Raw genomic sequence first — 23,264 nt, 5'->3', positions numbered from 1 at the left:
TGGTCCAACAAAAACCTACGGTGATTAAGACCGGATTAGGATTGATTTGTCCCCCTGGGACCTATGGGCATATCCTCCCGCGATCGGGATTGTCACTAAAGGGGATTGATGTAATGGCAGGAGTAATTGACGCGGACTACCAAGGGGAATTGGGAGTAGTCCTGGTCAACATTACATCTGGACCTTATGTGATACAGAAGGGAGACAGAATAGCACAATTAGTTATTAAACCATGTAACCTCACAACGGTGGAAGAGACGGGAGCTCCCGTTAAGGTTACTGAGCGTGGGACGGGGGGATTTGGGTCTACTGACACTAAGGGTGCCAAGGTATGGGTACGCCAGACAACTGGTCCCCCCAAACCGGCAGAGATCATAGCCCAAGGAAAAGACAGTCTGGTCACCATTATGTATCCTGGGGAATCAGTCTGGAGGAGTGTGCCAGCTCAGTCGTTGGTACCCTTATCGAAACAAAATGTAGGTTGGAAAATTAGTAGTGAGGAACGACAGCAAGATGATTTTAAGTGCGCGGCAAATCAATGGTGTGCAATTTTAGATCTCACGAGTGATTGTCAAATGTATACTTGTGTACGATGTTATAAGGGGAGAAATGTAACTTTGATAACCCCTAACTGTACATTGATGTTGAATGTAACGGTGAATATGTGTCATTGGAATATAACCGCTCGTGAATGTGAAAGCTCAAACGGGACACGATGGAACATCACGACTGGAGATGAGGACATCTGGATCAGCAATGGAACAGTTATTCAAAACCGGACTCGAATGTTATGGCTGATCTTGGTGCGCCCTAACGTCTCTGACGCGCACCGCACACAGTTGGCTCCCATTATGTCAACTTGTCAGCAGATGGCCCAGGCAGTACTGCACACTGATGTTCACTGGCAGGTGCGGCTGCCGGCTATCCCAGAATGCCAACATAAGAGGAGGCGGCGTGCATGGTATGACACTCTACTGGGAGGTGCAGGAACTGTCATGGGTATCTCAAATGCTATTGACTCTGAGGTAACCCGTACTAAATTATCTAACACGGGACAGGCCACCTCACAAGGACTACATACTATTGGAAGGTGGATGCCATCCGTAATGATGACTCAAGGAGAGACAGCTGAAATAATGATACGATCTCTGCAATAGGAACTGGATGTCTGGGGTGCCACTCAGGAACTGTTTGAGAACATTACGGCTCAGTTAAATTGGACTGCCTGTCATATTCAAATGTTGCATGCTCAAATACAGAAAGAACGCTTTTTGCGTGTGGTAACATCCCCCAATGTACAAGCGTGGGGGGGGAATATGGAATGTATCTGAGAAATTGTGGATGATAACCCATCCATGGTGTAACGCAACTATGTGTAACGGACACTTTGTTACCATGAATGTAACCCACACTGTTACGGTCTGTCGATATTATGTATTACCAGTGATTACATCTTCTGGATATTATTTTCTGAAGACAAGGGGACAGTGGTTTAGCCCAGATACCAATATTACCTATGATCTGTCCGCTTGTGAACAGACTGATCAGGGGAAAACTTGCCTACTGATGGACAGGTATCGGGACCCTTGCTTGACTAAGGGAACGGCCCTGTGCGAATGGACTGTTGAAACTCCAAGGGACATGATGTGGCAGATTGGGCCATACACGCTCTGTGTGGCTACCGATAATCCACATCCTATCGGGATGCCTCTCAAATGTCTATCAGTGGCACTGGCAGAATCAGACCTATCTGTTGAAAGCATCAAACCAATGTCACCAAGGTTACGGTGTCTACCTTTATACATGGACAGGAGGTAGTACATGCTGCCCGTGTAGTGGACGTGGAGTCAGCTCATCATTGGTGGGACATATTGAGTGGTATGTCCTCCACTGCGGGGACATTCCTGTTCCCACCCTTGTCGATCCTGGTAGCGGTCCTGGTGATTTTAACATGCTGTAATGTCCTGACTTGCATGTATATTTGGCGTGTACGTAGGCGCTTGTTACAAAGAATACATATGGGCATAATGTAACACATGTATTGGGCCAAGCAGTGGAATGTGGTGTGTCCCAATACATGTGTGCTCATAATGTAACACATGTATTGGGCCAAGCAGTGGAATGTGGTGAAAGGGTTAAAATTGTGTCCCAATACATGTGTGAATCTAACCGGAATGGAGGTGTTGCTTAGTCCCGTGTGAATCTTATTACACACCTCCCCGTGTGAATCTTCTTATCTGTATGTAACCAGAATGGAATGTGTTTTTTAGCCTTGCTCTGCTGTTCACATGAATGTTTATATCTGGAAAAGAGTATATCAGCTGGAAAAGTCTCCAGTTCGGTGAGTCTGCTCCGGGGTTGCGTTTAACCGCCGAGCGTGGGTTGTTGGCAACCGCTCTACGAGAACTGACGGCTCCCAGTTCCGGTAACACGTAGAGTGAGTATAAACCAGACCCGTTGTAAGTACGAGACCTGGTTGTGGCGACGCTGCGGGGAATAAAACACTTATATTCTAGCAGACTCGCCTCTTGGCTGTTTGTTCTGTGTCAGACTACTTTCCTGCGAGCCTGGTCCTTGACCTTGAGAATTTTTTAAAACAGAAGCTGGAAGAGTTAAGCTCTGCAGGGTACAGCATTGAGTTCTGTGCTGTTCATGGTTTTTACCAAAAATGTAGATGTAGAAACAGAATTGCGATTTTTGAGAAGATTTGCAGCTCAAGTTGTAGTTCAGGTTGTAAGTTTGCTTGCTGAACTGGTAGATTTTCAGACGTTCGTCACCATGCTAGGAACATCATCAGTAAGCCTCCGTTAAAGCATTGGTGTATTAGCCCACTTCCTATTTGTGTGCCTTGGTCTATTCTGGTGGGTGGTATCACTTCCAGTTCTTTCTGAGAGTTTGGTAAATGGGGTCCAAATCAATATGTTTTTTGAGGGAATTCCTATTTGAATGCCAGGCCTCTAGGAATTTCCGTACCTGTCTTGAGTATCAACTAAAGGAGCAATCATCCCAACATCCATAAACACAGCTGCATCATGACATTATTTAAATGAGCAACAACACACTATAGCATCCAGGAACTACAAGTAGCTGAAGAAAAATACTTATACAATGTATTCAAGAACAATGGTACCTGATAAGCACAATCCTCTGATTCTTAAGCACCAAACCCAAACAAGAAGACACAATAAGCCCAGAGACTCTAGCCACACTACCGTATATCAAAGACACCTCAGAGATGACGACCAGACTACTTCTGGCCCTTGGCATCATGGTAGCCCACAAACCTACCAATACACTGAAACAGCTATTGATGAATCTAAAGGACGCTGTACTAACAGCCAGCAAAACGAATGTCATATACAAAATACCTTGCAAGGACTGCAACAAAGACTACATCGGACAGATGGGCCAGAAACTAGCCTCTGGGATACTCGAGCACCAAACAGCCACCAAAAGACATGACCAAATGTCATTGGTATCCTTACACACACGAAGAGGGACACAAGCTTGACTATGACAGTAGGAGAGGCTAAACATGCATAGGAATTCCTAGAGGCCTGGCATTCAAACTGGAACTCCATCAACAAACACATCGATTTGGACCCCATTTACCAAACTCAGAGAAGGAACCGGAAAGTATATCACACAGCTTAAGCGACCAAGACGCAAATAGAAAGCAGGACAGAATACCAGTGCTTCACTCGAGACTCACTGATGATGTTACCTAGCATGATCATGAAACGTCTAAGTACAAATCTACCAACTCAGCAAGCAAACTTACAACCTTAGATACAGAATCTTAGAATGATCATAGCATAAGAAATTACTACAGGTACACAATTCTTTATCCGAAACATTTGGGACCAGCTGGTTTTCGGAATTCAGAATGTTTCAGATTTCGGAATAAGTGGTACTTTGACAGTGAAATTTTAAAAACTCTTACCGAAAAGCAGACTCACTATAGGTACTATGGGCCCTGAGACAGAATCGAGGCCTGCCAGTACTGGGCCGCACCCACCCATGTCACATCTGAGTGTCATGCATAGTGTGTGTTTGGAGTTAGGTTAACTGCACACCAAACAACTTTGTTAATGAGAAAAAAACTTCACAAAAAAACTTTCAGATTTCGGAGCTTTTTGGATTTTGGTTGGCTACCTGTATTTGTTCTGTTTAGTTCATGCCAATTCTCTGCAACAGAAATTTAGCTTGCGCACGTGCCCTACTCTTTTCTCACTGCCCTGAAAATTCTTTCTGAAGATGCTTATCTAATTGCCTTTTCAAAATTGCCATTGAATGCGTCTCTGCTACATGCATAGCTTGTGCATTCCAGATTGTGACTGTTCATTATGTGAAATTGTTTCCTCATGGCGGCTTTAGTTCTTTTGACAAACATCATAAATCATTTTCTTTCTAGCTCTCAATTCTTCCAACAAAAGAAACAGTTTTCCCAGGTATGCTGTCTATATTCTACATGATTGGAATAACTATCAAATATCCTAAATCATCTTTTACATCCTGAATTCTCTCTCTTCACAGGAATGCTGGCTCTCTACTCTCGTTATTTCCTCCTTGAGAGCCTCCTATTATGTACTAGTAACAGCTTGAAGTTTGGCCAAATCATATCTTATCAGTATAAAATTAGTCTTTCCTCATTACAGATGTTTTATTGTTAGTCTATTTTTATTCTTTTCCATAACAATCCTAAATCTAAGTAAGTTAAAGTAACAATCTCCAAAAAGCTCCTCTAGTATCATGCCTCGCATCTGTCCAAGTTCACTTCTGAGTATTACCCCTTCCTTGCTGGGTTTTCTACATTCTGCCAAAAAAGGTTCTCCAGGATACAATGCATTAACTTTGCTACTTTGGACATTAAAATTACTCAGATTAATATGTGGATGGTGAAAATCCCCTATTATTACCTGATTACTTATTTGATATTCTATAACCTCCCTGGCTATTTAGGGTCATATAGTACACATCTAGCAGCATATCTGTCCCTTTACATCTTTTTATATCACTATCCATGCGGCCTCAGGTAATGATCCTGCCAAGACATCATCCCACATTTCTATAATTGATTGCTTGAATATAATATTGCAACTCTCCCTCTCTCATCTGAATACCCTACAAGAAACATTGCATTGTCAATCCTGTCCAACTTGCAGCTCAGTCTCAGTCATAACTATAATATCATAACTATTCTCAGCTCGTCTGTGTTACTTCTCTCCCTCCTCTCATCAACAGGCGTTCCACTTAGTCCAGCTAAATTCACTTTTCTTTTATCTAGTTTAAGTTTTCTGTGCATTCCAGACTCAATCACTAGCGCTAATAATTATGAACTATTCAAAATACAAAAAAAGGTTAAATTGCTCTAAGCAAATTATTTAACTACAGTTTTCTTATTTGTGTACAGAAATCTACCAGAGGGTGGGGTTGGGAAGCAGCATTGGATAAAGAAATAAATACCATTTGAAAAGACTTTTAATTTTACCTGGCTTATTCCATTGAACATCTCCTGCAATCTTCCTGCTGCTGTCAGTGTTTTGCCAGCTCTAACTGCTGCATACAGATGCCCAGACTCTGGAATTCCATTTGATAATTCCTGGGCCGCCATCATAACTAACACTCTGAGATGTTCTTCATCATCAAAGTGTGGGCTGCAAAATATACTTGCATTATTTACTCAGAAATCTACTGTATCACAGAGCAGTTTAATATTTAAAGTTAGTGAGCTTTGAGAAAAGTTGTGACTCAGGTTGAGTTTCCGGATATATGTTTGTTTGCTGAGCTGGAAGGTTCGTTTTCAGATATTTTGTCACCATGCTAGGTAACATCAGTGAGCCTCCGGTGAAGCATTGATGTTATGTCCTGCTTGCTATTTGTGCGCTGTTTCCCTTGGGCTGGTGATGTCATTTCCTGTTCTTTTTCTCAGAGGGGGGTAGTTGGAGTCCAAATCAATGTGTTTGTTGATAGAATTCTGTTTGGCTTGTCCTAGGATGGAAGTGACTGACTGGGACAACACATCCATCCTAGGACAAGCCAAACAGAGACACGCATAACAGTTCCTGGAAGCATGGCATTCCAACCAGAATTCTATCAACAAATACATTGACTTGGACCCATCGACCACCTTCTGAGAAAAGAAACATGAAATGACATCACCAGCCCAAGGAAACCGAAACACAAACAGAAAGTGGGACATAACACCAGCGCTTCACTGGAGGATCACTGATGATGTTACCTAGTATGGTGACAAAACATCTGAAAACGAACCTTCCAGCTCAACGAGCAAACTTACATCCAGAATATTTAAAGTTTCCAGATCCAGTTTTTAAATCTGTTAGTTTACAATTGTGTTATCCAAAAGTACTCCAGATGTTCAACTGCTAAGCACAATCATAAACATATATTGGAAAAAAAACTACTGCAGTTATTCTATCCCTAACCAAGCTATTTATACTTTTAGCAGAGGTATATTCTCTGTTCTGATTACTATGCCAATCTATTAATTATCAGAATCTGTTAAATAATGTCAGAATGACAAAAAAAAAAGTGTCATTAATGCAATTTTCCTACCTTAACCCATGTATAATAAATGCATATGATTTATAAGATCTATAATGAACACAAATGTATGATCTATGAATACCCTTGGGCTTCCAACAATGTTTATTTGACAGGTAAAAGACTTTCACTTGTGGAGGAGATTAATTCACTTACAAATTTCTCACCTTGGTAATAGGCATTAACAACCACCCATTCTCCAAATACTAACTGCATGTTTCAGTGAACAAAGAATGCATTCAAACACAATGTTTAGTTACTAGACAAACTGCAGTTATGGGGAAAAGACCATAGCCCATCAAGGGCATACTATAGCAGTTTGCCATACTAAATCAAGGGTCTTAAAAATATGAACTTATTAGCAATCCAGTAACTGCCTTCTTTTCCTTGAGAAAAATGTTAAACATTCAACTTAATTGAAATCTTTTGTAAATTACCTTGTCAGTTATACTTTAGGCTCCAATTTAAATCAATTGATTAAATGATTATGCTGAATGACACTAGTGAGCATTATGTACGTTAGATCAAACATGATCAGGCAAATTCTTGGTTCGTGCAGAATTTTAGGAGACTAGTCATATCAGTGGAAGGGTAAATGATAACACTGCAACCTACCCAAGTGCGCTAAGGTATGTCCATTGACATGGCTCAGGCAGCAAGGCCAATAATTAACAGTAAAAGGCTGCCTAACTTCCATTAACCCAACTCCCCTACACACAAATTAAAAAAAACTCGAATCAATCGTACTTGTTAAAAATGTCCGTCCAGAGGTGCATCATGTCAGGCAGATTTCTCTCCAAACAATGAGAAGTAAATAACACTCCCTATTGTAAAGGAAGGAAGTTAGCTAAAATTTTGAAGATATAACAGTAAATATTTTCCAAATACATGAAACAGAAAATCTAAACAACAATAAAACACAAAAATAATACAAGAAAACTATGAGGTATTTAAAAAAAAAAGCAAATTAAATAGCAGCATGGCACTGGTAGCCATATTTAGAAGCTTTGAAGGGAAGCAGTTTACATAAGTTTTCAATATGCAAACATGGCAATCCTTTTTTTTATTGACAATCTATCAATTAAATGGAATTCAAACAAAGCTCTCTGATGCTCTGTTTTGATTCTGCCAGGGCCACTCAGCTCGAACAAGTACAATCTGAGTCCTCAACATCGACTCAGACCCTTTGAAATTCATGGCTTCGAGTTAAACATTGAAGGAAACTTGCTGATTTCCATATAGTGCCCTCGCTCAGCTGATGAATCAGTACACCTGGAGGAGGCACCAAGGGTGGGACGAGTGCAGAATGTACTCTGAATGAGGGATTTCAATGCCCACCGCCAACAGTGGCACAGCAGCACCACTGGTCAGGTCCTGAAGAATACAGTCGCTAGACTGGGTCTGCAGTAGGTGGTGAAGGAACCAAGAAGAGAGAAAAACATATCTGACCTCATCCTTATCAATTTGTCAGTTGCAAATGCATCTCCCCTTGACAGTAAAGGTAAGACTGACGTCTAAACAGTCGCTGTGGAGATAAAGTCCCACCTTTATATTGAGAATACCCTCCACTGTGTTGTGTGGCATTATCACCAAGCTAAATGGATCAGATTTCAAACTGATCTAGCAACTCGAGACTCAATACATGTGGGCCATCAACAACAGCAGAATTGCACTTCAACACAACACACACCCATGGCCTGGCATATCCCTCACTCAACCACTACCATCAAATCAGAGGATCAACTCTGTTTCAATGGACAGTGCAGGGGGGCATGTAAACAGCAGCACCAAGTACACCTAAAAATGAGGTGTCAACCTGGTAAAACTACCGAACAGGACTACTTGCATGCTAAACAGCATGAACAGTAAATGACAGACAGAGCTAAGCAATCCCACAACCAATGGATCAGATCTAAGCTCTCCAGTCCTGCCACAACCAGTCATGAATTAGGGCAAAAAGTAAGGGTATTGCATTCACAACAATCTTCAGCCGAAACAGCCAAGTGGATAATCCATCTTGGCCTTCTCCAGTGGTCCCCAGCATCACAGATACCAATTTTCAATCAATTCAATTCACTCTACATGATATCAAGAAATGGTTCGAGACACCGGATATTGTAAAGGTTATGGGCCCTGACAACATTCTGGCAATAGTACTGAAGACCTATCAATACTTTAGAATTGTTTCTAAACTAAACATTTACCCAGCTTTCTTCCTCAGCCTTGACAAAAAAAATTAGGTATCATCATCTAAACATCAGAAGGGACAGCAAAGTGATTGTCTCATCTCCTTTGTTCTCCAGACTACTTAATTATGTAATTGTTTCTTCTAAGGCTATGCTTACTATCATTTCTTTCAATGAGTCATCTCCGACTTGCAATTAGCCATGTATTTCATGAATTTTATCGTCATTAAAAGACTTACATTTTGCTCACTGGACAGTCCTCATTCACTAATCCTACACGTTTGGGAGATGTAACTGCAAATAGATATGCAAAGTGTTGCCTAGTTATTTTAAAGCTGAGGAGAATATCTGCTTTCAAGTGCAAACTGAAAATAGTCACTGGCTCCTGTACTATATTCTGCTATAATTTCTGCATTAAATATATAAAGTGCTGTACCTGTTCATACATATCCAAATTATCATTATCTTGGAGAATCTTAGGTGAGGCAGACATTCCCCCAGTCTTCAACTCAATCTGCTGATCCTGTTTTCTGTAATCAAGGTTCCCACAGCCCATCCTGAATAAAGAAAATACTCAAAATAATGAAGCAAAATGGACCTTCAGTTTTTAAAAGGCATTAATGTGTAAATTCACACAACAATCACATCATTGATATTAACGAATATAACTGTCACCACACAACTGGGTGCTCCATTAATTTACCTTGTGATCACATTGCAGAATAATGGTACATATGGCTTCAGGTCCTCAGGTAATGTGTTAAGGTTAGTGAAAGCCTTAAAATAAACAACTCCATTGGTTGGCTGACTACAATACTGAACAGGCACCTCATCTTCTGAAATGAAATATAGCAGAATGTAGATTTTATCTGTAGTCAAAACTGCCAAGTTTCAATGATACATTTGAAACAGCTCATACATGGAAATCAATTAAATTTCTCAAATTTTACTTCAAATTTAAGAATGAGTTCAGTCTCCACTTTTTAAGCACTTCTTTACCTGCAGCTCTGCCACTGCTCTGATGCTATGTTTGATTTGCAATGTCTTTCTCTCACCCTCTACCTATAACTCAAAATCAAATCCTTTTCCTTGTTACCGCTATCTTTGTCATTCATAATTCTGCCCAATCACTACGAATTTGTCATAAACAAGTTTGATAGTTTGTTGCTCATAATCAAAAATTCATCTAAGATTAGCAAAGGTTTTTTAAGTGACCTACTTGGCATCACCTTCTTTCTGGGGTTATTTTTCATAGAACTATTTTGCAATTACACTAAAATAATAAGACTGTGATCAGCTACTGCCCAAAAATTTATATAAAATAATTTGCAACCTCTAACTGTTCTCTTGCATACAACTGTGAAAAGAAGCCTCAGGTAATAGTTAGATTTGCAGCTTCTCCTAAGTAGCTACAAAGTTAATCCTACTGGTCTCAAAACTGAAATAACATATCTTCCAGCGCCTAGAAGTCACTAGTCAGATCCTCTATCACTACTGGCAAAACTGAATTGGATGCAGGCAGGTTCATCTGTCTTGGAGGTTTATTAAGCATCTATACAGAAATAATGGCTCACATGCAGAATGCTAATACAGCCTTGGGTAGAGTGACTGCATTTGCTTTGAAATGGCACAGTAGCAAGGTTGTACTAAATTGAAAGTTTATAGGAGTGTGCAGCTTGCATAATAATCCAAAACCAACTTTTAACAGTCGTACCTATGTATGTCATCTCTACAGGTGTCAATGGAAATGTTTGCTGAATATCAGAAACTTTAAGAGCTGGGAGACTGGATGCATCCTGGGGTCTGCTTTGTGCAGCAATCAGTTCCAGTCCTGAGGAAATAAAAAAGATTCGTGTAATAACTCAATGTGCATATGGAGAATAATATATTCAAAATAAGTTCTGCAAAAATGGAAATAACAATACAGCATTTAAATACAGCAATAATCAAACTAGACTGCTAGAATATTTAAAGCAATGCTTCAGAACAAGGCAATCCATGCCAAGGTCAATCTTAATATTCTAAATGTTCAACAAGTATTCTTCAAAAACAAGTATGTAAAGTTGTTTTTTTCAGTGTTCTGGGTAATCCAAGACGAAGGACGGGAAAGATTTCTGGCTGTAAGAGCTGCTCCTTTTTTTTTGAGGTATTTTGGGTGCTGGAGGTGATTTCCTCGAATTCCAGGAGCAGCAATTACTGTTTTATATGTTGCTGCATTGTTTTGGAACTTTGGAAAAAAAAGTCAAAACAACAAGTTTTAAAAGGGAGAAGAACAGAAAAAGGAAGCACATGGTGAGGACAGTGCAGGAGAGAGAGAGAGAGAACCTGCACAGTTACTGCCTTTGCTGTTTTTGAATTCATATGTCGCTGGACATCGGAGGGCATCCGTGAAAATTAACAAACAGTGAATTTCACAACTAATCTTGGAGGAACCGGTTTGGGTGAAGTTTACAACACAGAATCAGATAAGTTAATTGTTGTTTTAAGTCTGTCCAAGAGAAAGGCTGTATTAGTGAGTACAGCAGGTTCTTTCTTGATTAAATATTTTTGGAGATAAGTCTCTTGATTAAACATAAAATATAAGCCATAGCTATTAATTTAAACTAGTGCAGTGTTTTGTAGAGGAATAAGACAGTGTTATTTTCTGGGTCTGTAGATTGTGAAGGAGCAAAATGGCCTTTGCAGTGTACTTCTTGTAAGTTGTGGGAGTTTAAAGATAGTTTAAGGGTTACTGCAGATTTTATCTGCTATAAATGCTGTTGGATGCGAATCTTATCAGATTGAGTGGATCGGTTGGAGAGACAGATAGAAGTGATGAGGAATTTGCAACAGCAACAGTATGTGATGGATGGTAGTTATAGAAAGGGGGGAAGTCTCAGATACAATCACTTAGATGGATTAACTCCAGGAAGGGTAAGAGAGGTAGGCACCTCGGGCAGGAGTCTTTTGTGGATATACCCATTTCAAACAGGTATGCTGTTTTGGAAAATGAAGGGGGTGATGGATTCTCAGGGGAATGTAGCACAAACAGCCAAGTTTCTGGTATTGAGACTGGCTAATGCAACGAGGGGTATGTCGGCTTCCAAGAGATCAATTGTGTTAGGGGATGCTGTAGTCTGAGGTGCAGAAAGATGTTTCTGCGGCCAGCAGAGAAAAAGCAGAATGGTGTGTTGTTTCCCTGATGCCAGGATCAAGGATGTCTCAGAGAGGGTGCAGAATGTTCTCACGAGGGAGAGGGGCCAGCAAGAGGTCATTGTCCACATTGGAACCAACTATATAGGAAGGGAAAGGTTGAGATTCTGAAAGGAGATTACAGAGTTAGGCAGAAATTTAAAAAGGTCCTCAAGGGTAGTAATATCTGGATTACTCCTGGTGCTACGAGCTTGTGAGGGCAGGAATAGGAGGATAGGGCACCTGAATGCATGGCTGAGGAGCTGGTGTATGGGAAAAAGATTTACATGTTTGGATCATTGGAATCTCTTTTGGGGTAGAAGTGACCTGTACAAGGAGGACGGATTGCACCTAAAATGGAAGGGGACTAATATACTGGCAGGGAAATTTGCTAGAACTGCTTGGGAGGATTTAAACTAATAAGGTGGAGGGGATGGGACCCAGGGAGATAGTGAGGAAAGAGATCAATCTGAGACTGGTACAGTTGAGAACAGAAGTGAATCAAACAATCAGGGCAGGCAGGGACAAGGTAGAACTAATAAATTAACTGCATTTATTTCAATGCAAGGGGCCTAACAGGGAAGGCAGATAAACTCCGGGCATGGTTAGGAACATGGGATTGGGATATCACAGCAATTACAGAAACATGGCTCAGGGATGGGGAGGACTGGCAGCTTAATGTTCCAGGATACAAATGCTACAGGAAGGATAGAAAGGGAGGTGAGAGAGGAGGGGGAGTGACATTTTTGATAAGGGATAGCATTACAACTGTGCTGAGGGAGGATATTCCCGGAAATACATCCAGGGAACTTATTTGGGTGGAACTGAGAAATACGAAAGGGATGATCACCTTATTGGGATTGTATTTATAGACCCCCTAATAGTCAGAGGGAAATTGCGTAACAAATTTGTATGGAGATCTCAGTTATCTGTTAGAATAATAGGGTGGTTATGGTAGGGGATTTTAACTTTCCAAACATCGACTGGGACCGCCATAGTGTTAAAAGTTTAGATGGAGGGGAATTTCTTAAGTGCGTACAAGACAATTTTCTGATTCAGTATGTAGATGTACCTACTAGAGAAGGTGCAAAACTTGACCTACTCTTGGGAAATAAGGCAGGGCAGGTGACTGAGGTGTCAGTGGGGGAGCACTTTGGGGCCAGCGACCATAATTCTATTTGTTTTAAAATAGTGATGGAAAAGGATAGACCAGATCTAAAAGATGAAGGTCTAAATTGGAGAAAGGCCACTTCGACAGTATTAGGCAAGAACTTTCGAAAGCTGATTGGAGGCAGATGTTCGCATGTAAAGGGACGGCTGGAAAATGGGAAGCCTTCAGAAATGAGATAACAAGAATCCAGAGAAAGTATATTCATGTCAGGGTGAAAGGGAAGGCTGGTAGGCATATGGAATGCTGGATGACTAAAGGGATTGAGGGTTTGGTTAAGAAAAAGAAGGAAACCTATGTCAGGTATATACAGGATAGATCGAGTGAATCCTTAGAAGAGTATAAAGGAAGTAGGAGTATACTTAAGAGGGAAATCAGGAGGGCAAAAAGGGGACATGTGATAGCTTTGGCAAATAGAATTAAGGAGAATCCAAAGGGTTTTTACAAATATATTAACGACAAAAGGGTAACCTGAGAGAGAATAGGGCCCCTCAAAGATCAGAAAGGCGGCCTTTGTGTGGAGCCACAGAAAATGGAGGAGATACTAAATGAATATTTTGCATCAGTATTTACCGTTGAAAAGGATATGGAAGATATAGACTGTAGGGAAATAGATGGTGACATCTTGCAAAACGACCAGATTACAGAGGAGGAAGTGCTGGATGTTTTGAAATGCATAAAGGTGGATAAATCCGCAGGACCTGATCAGGTGTACCCGAGAACTCTGTGGGAAGCTAGAGAAGTGATTGCTGGGCCTCTTGCTGAGATATTTGTATAATCGATAGTCACAGGTGACGTGCCGGAAGACTGGAGATTGGCAAACCTGCTGCCACTGTTTAAGAAGGGCAGTAAAGACAAGCCAGGGAACTATAGACCAGTGAGCCTGACCCCGGTGGGGGGCAAGTTGTTGGAGGGAATACTGAGGGACAGGATGTATATGTATTTGGAAAGGCAAGGACTGATTAAGGATAGCCAACATGGCTTTGTGCGTGGGAAATCATGTCTCACAAACTTGATTGAGTTTTTTAAAGTAGTAACAAAGAAGGTTGATGAGGGCAGAGCAGTAGATGTGATCTATATGGACTTCAGTAAGGCGTTCGAGATGGTTCCCCATGGGAGACTGGTTAGCAAGGTTAGATCTCATGGAATACAGGGAGAACTAGCCATTTAGATACAGAACTGGCTCAAAGGTAGAGGTGGTGGAGGAGGGTTGTTTTTCAGACTGGAGGCCTGTGACCAGTGGAGTGCCACAAGGATCAGTGCTGGGTCCACTACTTTTTGTCATTTACATAAATGATTTGGATACGAAAATAAGAGGTACAGTAAGTAAGTTTGCAGATGACACCAAAATTGGAGGTGCAGTGGACAGCGAAGAGGGTTACCTCAGATTACAACAGGATCTGGACCAGATGGGCCAATGGGCTGAGAAGTGGCAGATGGAGTTTAATTCAGATAAATGAGGTGCTGCATTTTGGGAAAGCAAATCTTAGCAGGAATTCAAAGTCCTTAGCAGGACTTAATGGTAAGGTCCTAGGGAGTGTTGCTGAACAAAGAGACCTTGGAGTGCAGGTTTATAGCTCCTTGAAAGTGGAGTCGCAGATAGATAGGATAGTGAAGAAGGCGTTTAGCATGCTTTCTTTTATTGGTCAGAGTATTGAGTACAGGAGTTGGGAGGTCATGTTGCAGCTGTACAGGATATTGGTTCAGCCACTGTTGGAATATTGCGTGCAATTCTGGTCTCCTTCCTATCGGAAAGATGTTGTGAAACTTGAAAGGATTCAGAAAAGATTTACAAGGATGTTGCCAGGATTGGAGGATTTGATAGGGAGAGGCTGAACAGGCTGGGGCTGTTTTCCCTGGAGCATCGGAGGCTGAAGGGTGACCTTATCGAGGTTTATAAAATTATGAGGCATATGGATAGGATAAATAGACAGAATCTTTTCCCTGGGGTCAGGGGGTCCAGAACTAGAGGGCATAGGTTTAGGGTGAGAGAGGAAATATATAAGAGAGACTTACGGGGCAACCTTTTCACACAAAGGGCGGTACGTGTATGGAATGAGCGGCCAGAGGATGTGGTGGAGGCTGGTACAATTGCAACATTTAAGAGGCATTTGGATGGGTATATGAATAGGAAGGGTTTGGAGGCATATGGGCCGGATGCTGGCAGGCGGGACTAGATTGGGTTGGGATATCTGGTCGGCATGGACAGGTTGGACCGAAGGGTCTGTTTCCATGCTGTACATCTCTATGGCTATGACTCTAAACATCCTGGTGCACAGAGGTACAAATTAAAGAACTAAACACACAGATGAGTAGGTGCCAGGTTTGGTGGCAGGTATGCATAACTAGTGCTCCTTGTGTTGATCATCAGTGACAAAAGTGTACATCAGGTGCTAACTACAGTGACCGCCCTGTAGATGAAACAAGAGGCTGGCATACAGACTTGACCAGCCACTTGAGAGGCATACAATGGAAGTTCTTGGTGCCCCAGAACAATAGGTAACACTTACAGGACCAGAAGAAGGTGATCAAATGTAAACTTCAGTTTAAAGTTGATTTTTAAGAGGAAACTATGAATGCAACTCAAATTTGGCAATATTATCCTCACTTTGGCAAAAATAACAAACCTTTTTTATAGATCTCTTTCTTTTCCTCCATCGATAGAGAATTGACCTTCTCTTGTAGCTTTTCTTTCTCAAGTTGAGCTTGATTCTTCAAATAACTTTCATCTGGACTCATTGACAAGGATAGTTGGTGCGGGTTTTCCTGTAATGCAACAAATTATCACAAATTATGATAAAACAAAAAATAATCTCTCTTCAGAAATACCTGGCCTTCATGTTAAAGCGCTTTCCCTTTGAGCTAACCACCTCCATGGAAAATAACAGAAACATACTATCACCAAGGAATCGAATGAAAACAGACAAAAAGAACCAAATAATATTGTGGATTTCTTTTGAAAAGAAAACCATACCAGAGAATTCGAGGGATGTTAATATTCCTCTCCAAAGACAGGACATAAGAAATGAACCAGGAAATGCTGCATCAAGAGTGAAATTACAAAACAATTAGAGTATTATGAATCATTGAAGATATCGAAGTTAATTCGGAGACTGTGTCTGACCAACTTAACAGCAGTCTTTTGACAAAATGACTCGTACATAATTCTTTCACGGAATTTGAATCATACATTTATTAACAACCATGGACCTGATAGATTGCATCCTAGGACTTTAAAGAGTATCTACAGAAATAGTAGTAATCATCCAAGAGTCCTTAGGGAAAATGTTAGCATCTATAATAAAGAATGTAATGGCAGATCATTTATTAACACATGATTTAATGAAGCAGAATCAGTATGACTTTATAAAGGGGAAATCACACCTGAAAAATTTATTACAGTTCTTTGGGAAGGTAAAACGCAGGATAGCTAAAGAGGAACCAGGAAATTATTTTGGATTTCCTAAAGGTATTTGATACGGTGTCTAACATATGACTACTCAATAATTTAAAGCCCATGGTGTTGGTGTTAGTAGCATGGACAGAGAATTGGTTAACTAAAAGATAGAGAGTTGGGATAAAGGAGTCATTTTCAAGATGGCAAGTGTCAATGCTGGAGCCACAGTCATTGACTATTCATATTCATGACTTGAAATGTACTATCATTAAGTTTGCAGATGACAAAAGCAGCTGCAAAAGTAAACAGTGAGAATGACACAAGGAGTCTCCAGAGGGACATTAGCAAGTTAAATGAGTGGACAAAAACATAGCAGATGTGGGAAAATGTGAGGTTATGTACTATGGTAGGAAGAGTAGAAGAACTGACAATTATTTATATGGGGAAAAACTGCAGAAAATTGCAGCACAGAGGAATTTGGGGGTCCTAGTGCACTCATCAAAAAAAAATCTAGCATCTACGTTCAGCAGATAATAGGGAAGACAAAAGGAAAGATGACCTTTATTTCAAAGAGAATCAAGCATAAAAATAGGGGGAAGTGTTGCTAAAACTAAATAAAGGTATTTTAAAGGACAACAGCTGGAATATTGTGATTAGTTTTGGTCCTCATCTAAGGAAAGATAGCTTGAAAATGGAGGCAGTTGAGAGAAGGCTCACTAGATTGATCCCAAGTATGGATGGATTTTCTTATGAGGAGATTGGGCTTGTATTCATTGGAGTTAAGAAGAATGAAAGTCCATATCAAAATGTAGAATTCGTAGGAGGTTTGACGTGGTGGATGCAGAGTGGTTACGTCTTGGGCGAGACTCTAGACGAGTACCCAAGGTCTTTTCCCCAGGATAGGGGAGTCCAAACCTAGAGGGCATAAGTTTAAGGTGAGAGGAGAAAGAATAAAGAGGGACCGCAGGGGAAACTTTTTCACACAGAGGGCAGTGCAAATATGGAATGAACTTTTAGAGGATGTGGTAGATGCAGGTACAATTACAACATTGAAAAGACATTTGTAAAGGTACATAAATAGGAAAGATTTAGGCAAATAGGACTAGTTTAGTTTGGGAAGCTTGGTAGGTATGGATGGGTTGGACAGAAAGGTCTGTTTCTGTGGTACATGACTCTATAAATGAGGCATTCATTTAAGACAGAGAGGAGGAGGAATTTTTACTCAGCGGTTAATGAATCTGTGAAATTCTTTATCACCAAAGGCTCTTGAGGCTGGGTCATAAAGTATATTGAAAGCCGAAATAGACTGCTATCTAATCATTAAGTGAATCAAGGGTTATGGGGATAAGGCAGGATCTGAGGATTACCAGATCAGCCATGACATCATTGATTAGATTAGATTACAGTGTGGAAACAGGCCCTTCCGCCCAACAAGTCCACACCGACCCGCCGAAGCGAAACCCACCCATACCCCTACATTTACCCCTTACCTAACACTACGGGCAATTTAGCATGGCCAATTCACCTGACCCTGCACATCTTTGGACTGTGGGAGGAAACCGGAGCACCCGGAGGAAACCCACGCAGACACGGGGAGAACGTGCAAACTCCACACAGTCAGTCGCCTGAGGCGGGAATTGAACCCGGGTCTCTGGCGCTGTGAGGCAGCAGTGCTAACCACTGTGCCACCGTGCCGCCCACTATGGAGGAGTGGGTTTGATGGGCCAAAAGTTCCTATATCCTATGGTTTGCAGTAAAGAGAACTTGCAATTCCTATAGCGACTGGCCTTCAAGTAACCCCAGCACGTATAATACAGTTGAATACAAGCAAAGTACGGCAGACACTGGAAATCTGAAATAAAAACAGGAAATGCTAGAGCAATCCAGCAAGTCAAGCAGCATCTATGGAGTGACAAACAAAGTTAATGTTCAGAGTCCAATATGTCTCTTCTAAAGTTTATAATGAAAATACTATTTTTCATTAATAATATGGCTGAACCAGAACTGCCAAAGCAATTATAAATTGTGAAAACAAAATACTAAAATGTCGGTAGTAAAATATCTAATTTCCAGGCCATCATTGCAGGGATTCAAGTTAGTGTCCTCAGCCCAATGTTAAGCCAGTTCATCAGCAACATTTCTTCTACCATACAATCAGAATTGGGAATTTTCAAGGTCATAGTGGAGCAGCTGGTGTCCAAATGCAGCAAAATTAATTAATTAGTGTCATGTATCAGCCAAACCAATGATGTGACAGATAATGACCACCTCAAATAAAAACCGCCCCTGATGTTCAATGGCATTACCAATGCTGAATTCTCCACTATCAATATTCTTGGGGCTACTACTGATGAGAAAATAAACCAGACTAGAGGATGGCAATGACAGAGTGGTAGTATCACTGGATTAATAACCCAGAACTCCAAGTTAATATTCTTAAGACATGGGTTTGAATCCCACACCGACAGATAAAGAAATTTGAAATCAGGAAAAAAAAGCTACTCTAATGGTGACCACTGCCAATTATTATAAAAACCCATGTGGATTACTACATTTTTTCAGACAAGGTAATCTGCCATTCTTACCTGGTTTAACCCGCATGTGATTCCAGTTTCACAGCATTGTGGCTATAAGTTAGCTGCCCTCTAGGCATTTATGAACAATCAATAAATGCTGGCCTACTCGTAACATCATCATCCCATTACTGAATTCTAATTTTTTAGCAATCAATACAGGTCAAAGGCACAGAATTCTGCAGAGTAACTCACTTTCCTTCTTTGTAGAATCCCTCCAGTGTAGAAACAGGCCCTTTGGCCCACCAAGTCCACACCGACCCTCCGAAGAGTAACCCACCCAGACTTGTTCCCCTATCCTATTACTCAACATTTCCTCTGACTAATGCACCGAACCTACACATCCATGGTGGCTACCCTGGGTTGCCACCCAGGTAAATAGTGCGGTGAAGAAGGCATATGGCGTACTGGCTTTTATTGGTAGAGGAATTGAGTTCCGGAGTACTGAGGTCATGTTGCAGTTGTATAAGACTCTGGTGCGGCCGCATCTGGAGTATTGTGTGCAGTTTTGGTTGCCATATTATAGGAAGGATGTGGAGGCACTGAAACGGGTGCAGAGGAGGTTTACCAGGATGTTGCCTGGTACGGTAGAAAGATCGTATGAGGAAATGCTGAGGCACTTGGGGTTGTTTTCATTGGAGAAAAGAAGGTTTAGGGGTGACTTGATAGAGGTGTACAAGATGATTAGGGGTTTAGATAGGGTCGACAGTGAGAATCTTTTTCCACGTATGGAGTCAGCTATTACAAGGGGGCATAGCTTTAAATTAAGGGGGGTAGGTATAGGACAGATGTTAGGGGTAGGTTCTTTACTCAGCGAGTCGTGAGTTCATGGAATGCCCTGCCAGTAGCAGTGGTGGACTCTCCCTCATTATGGGCATTTAAGCGGGTATTGGATAGGCATATGGAGGATAGTGGGCTAGTGTAGGTTAGGTGGGCTTGGATCGGCGCAACATCGAGGGCCGAAGGGCCTGTACTGCGCTGTATTCTTCTATGTTCTATGTTCTATCTCTTGAACACCATGGGTAATTTAGCTTGTTCAATTCACCTAACCTGCACAACTTTGAATTCTCCTCAAAGCCTCCCCACCATCTACAAGGCACAGGCAAGATTATGATGGAATACTTTCCCTCTTGCCTGGATGTGTGCAACTTCAATACCATTCAAGCTCAACATCATCTAGGACAAAGCAGTCCACATGATTGGCACCCCAGCCACCACCTTCACTACTGACACAATGGCACCAGTACCAACTAGAAGTGCACCACAGTAATACTTCATGGCTCCCTAAAAAGCAGCTTTCAAACATGTGAAAGCGGAAATCACCAGAAGGACAAAGATAGCAGATACATGGGAACACTAACACCTCTAGTTGCCCTTCCAAGCCATACACAATTCTCATCGGAACTACATTGCCTTTCCTTCACTGCAGTTATATTCAGCCACTTCACAATGCTTTAAAAGCTATGTTCTGCAGATTTCAAATTTATATCCAAATTCCAAAATGGATTCAACATGCAGTTTCTCATTGAATAAATAGAATTTTGAGTAATGAATTCAACAATAATGCATTCTTTCCCACAAGAAAGGTCATGTAAATAATCTCAAAAATTCCCAGAAAACAAAATTGCTTACCACAATTCTTAAAGTAGCGTTTAGTGTAAAAAAAGTCAACAACAATTCATAACCAAGAATTTCCTGAGTTTATATGGAATGCTTCACTAACGGAAAGCAGGTTGAGCACAACACAAACTGTATTAAATGCAGCTGAAACAGACAAAGCTTAACAGCTATTATAAAGATCCTAAACCAGGTTAGTAATTCCTTTGGCATTTACCTTGAAATAGTGTTTGACTTTATCCTGTAGGAAGTGTGGATTATCTTCCAATGACTGCTTAAACCTAGCCATGTTTTCACTGATCTGAAGCATCTCCACAGGATCACCATCATGATTCCAATTTGCAGCAATGTACTAGATTCACAGGATAGGCAACAGAAAAAAACACGATCAACAGCTAAAGAAGAATATCTAAATGCTGGCAAGTCAAATCCGATCTATAAAAAGTAACATTATTACAGTTTTTAAAAATTAGGCAACATTATAACTAAACAAATTATTTTCTTATCCAGTAAGGCAATTTAACTTTCAAATTCAAGATTAATTATTCAAGTTTATGTTCACAGTGCAGTTTTTGCAGAAAGCCAAGCTCTCTACGTTCTTTTCCTATGATGGGAGTTCTAAAACTAGACAGCATAGATTTAAGGTGAGAGGAAAAATTTAAAACGAGCCTGACGGGTAACGCTTTTATGTAGAGGGTAGTGCATGTACAGAACTAGGTGCCAGAGGAAGTGGTGGAGGCTAGCCAAATTATGACATTTAAAAGGCATCTGAATGGATATGTGAATAGGAAGAGTTTAGAGGAATATGGGTCAAATGCTAGCAAATGAGACTGGGTCAGATTAGGATGTCTGGTCAGCATGGACGAGTTGGACTGAAAGGTCTGTTTCCGTGCTGTATGCTTTTTTGACATCTATACTTTGCTTTCTGGCATTCAGACAATTTTGTTTCCACAATGTGGAATTGTTACCGAACAGCAGTTTAAAATGTGTTGCTGAAGAATTAATTCTAACCACTTTAAAACATTCCCTTTCAATATTTCAGAATTAACTAATTCTCATCACACTGGGCAGCGCTGAACAACAAAGTAGGTTGTTAGTTTCTAGCACCATCTTGTGGTATACTGACTGGAAATACACTCAACCATGTACTGTAAATACTGACTGGGTGTAACATCAGTTTCGAACGCCATCCTGTGGCTGAAGTGGACAAAAAGAAACTTACTGATGCCAATGCAAGTCCAAAATTGGTGGTCTGGTGTTTCAACTGAATTTCAATCTTGTGAAGGAGTGCTTCAATCCTTTCTTGCTCAAAACCATTCCTTTTATTCATAAAGATAAAGAGAAATATATTTTCATAAAAAGTATATTTTAACCATCTGAATAAACATCTGGGCAAATCTTTATAATAACGTCTGCTTCTGACATGTCTATTGAATCTTTAGCTTGGTAACCTATCAATTCTATTCAATCACTGTCAAGCAGATTGCTCTTTTTTTATGCCAAGAAATTCAGTCAGATTGGCCTGTAATCATGAATTGGCTGCAGGTAACAATTCCAAGCAAACTGGATGGGCCAGAGTTCAGCAGACCCAATACTACACTCAAGGTCTGATTAACATATGAAAGAAACTATTAAAACTATATTTTGCAATACGTCACATAGAACCCATTATAGATATGTATGTTATTCACATCTAAATTTGCAGGTTCTCTTTTGAAACACATCAACACTGGTGATGGAAATTTCAAATTATTACATTTGGCCCAGACAAAAGGAAGACTGATCGCTGTTTGTACAAATGTCTTTCCTCTAGTGAGAAAGGCATAGGCCTTTCTTCAGCATCATCCCGCATTGGAAAATTGAGATGTCTGAGACAGGAAAGGAACATACTGGATATGTAAATGTGTGGTGTCAGTATGGCATTAAATGTTATAGCTTCAATAAGTTGTTCTCCTGTAATTAAACAAAAACACAACTTTATAGAATAGGCTACATACTCAATTACTTCATCTATAACTTTGGCGATGATCTCTTTCACAACTTTAATGTCTTGTTCTGCGATACCTTGTAGCCCTATGGTAAAGCAAGCCTCTCTCGTGCTGCCATCATATCTGAAAAACAAAACATATTTACTGTAAGTGATAACAGAATCCACAAGACTCAGCTGGTATTTGTTTGGCAAAACATAGCAGCATCAATAATACAAATTAAATCAATGTGACTTTTTTTTGTATTTTATCAAATTAATTCTCTTTTCTAAGATTCCTTCAACAACAACCAACACATTAAGAAACTTGTCAAATTCCTTTTCTATGACATGATTGTGAGGAACCCACCCTGGATATGATTTGGTACTTTTAGTTTCTGAACTATGCTTGTTCACACTAGCATCCCATGATTTGTTGGCAAAGCTACATAAAACATCAAGCAGGGCAGCACACATGTTTGCACACTTTGTGAATTTCATGAACTCCATTCAGTGTATGATTGTGTCAGCCTAGTTAAAGCACAAACTTTACAAACTTTAGACAACCTGTCCTAACTGTCATTCATTCGCAGGTACTTCTTTATTCCACTGGTCATATCAG

General features: G+C 40.6%; 1 protein-coding gene across 6 annotated transcripts in view; it reads right to left on the bottom strand.

The window, feature by feature from the left end:
• pitrm1 (pitrilysin metallopeptidase 1) overlaps positions 1-23,264 on the bottom strand; it is a 70,507-nt gene that overhangs the window by 21,073 nt on the left and 26,170 nt on the right. For 5 of the 6 annotated variants that reach the window (XR_015757263.1, XM_043690648.2, XM_043690651.2 and 2 more), the window contains 9 exons: positions 22,674-22,787; positions 21,899-21,995; positions 20,894-21,028; positions 15,717-15,855; positions 10,465-10,581; positions 9,454-9,586; positions 9,187-9,307; positions 7,312-7,388; positions 5,492-5,657 (listed from right to left, as the gene is read on the bottom strand). Coding sequence is in view for 5 of the 6 variants with exons in the window: in XM_043690648.2 (XP_043546583.1) it covers positions 5,492-5,657; positions 7,312-7,388; positions 9,187-9,307; positions 9,454-9,586; positions 10,465-10,581; positions 15,717-15,855; positions 20,894-21,028; positions 21,899-21,995; positions 22,674-22,787 (1,099 nt within the window). In the remaining variant the exon portion in view is untranslated. The remainder of the gene's footprint in view (positions 1-5,491; positions 5,658-7,311; positions 7,389-9,186; positions 9,308-9,453; positions 9,587-10,464; positions 10,582-15,716; positions 15,856-20,893; positions 21,029-21,898; positions 21,996-22,673; positions 22,788-23,264) is intronic. The other variant, XM_043690649.2, reaches the window with a different exon arrangement.

The sequence above is a fragment of the Chiloscyllium plagiosum genome, unplaced genomic scaffold (assembly GCF_037043375.1).
Source record: "Chiloscyllium plagiosum isolate Xiang-an unplaced genomic scaffold, Cpla_swu_hap1 HiC_scaffold_5, whole genome shotgun sequence".
Lineage (NCBI taxonomy): Eukaryota > Metazoa > Chordata > Chondrichthyes > Orectolobiformes > Hemiscylliidae > Chiloscyllium > Chiloscyllium plagiosum.
This window is presented reverse-complemented; position numbering and strand designations above follow the sequence as displayed.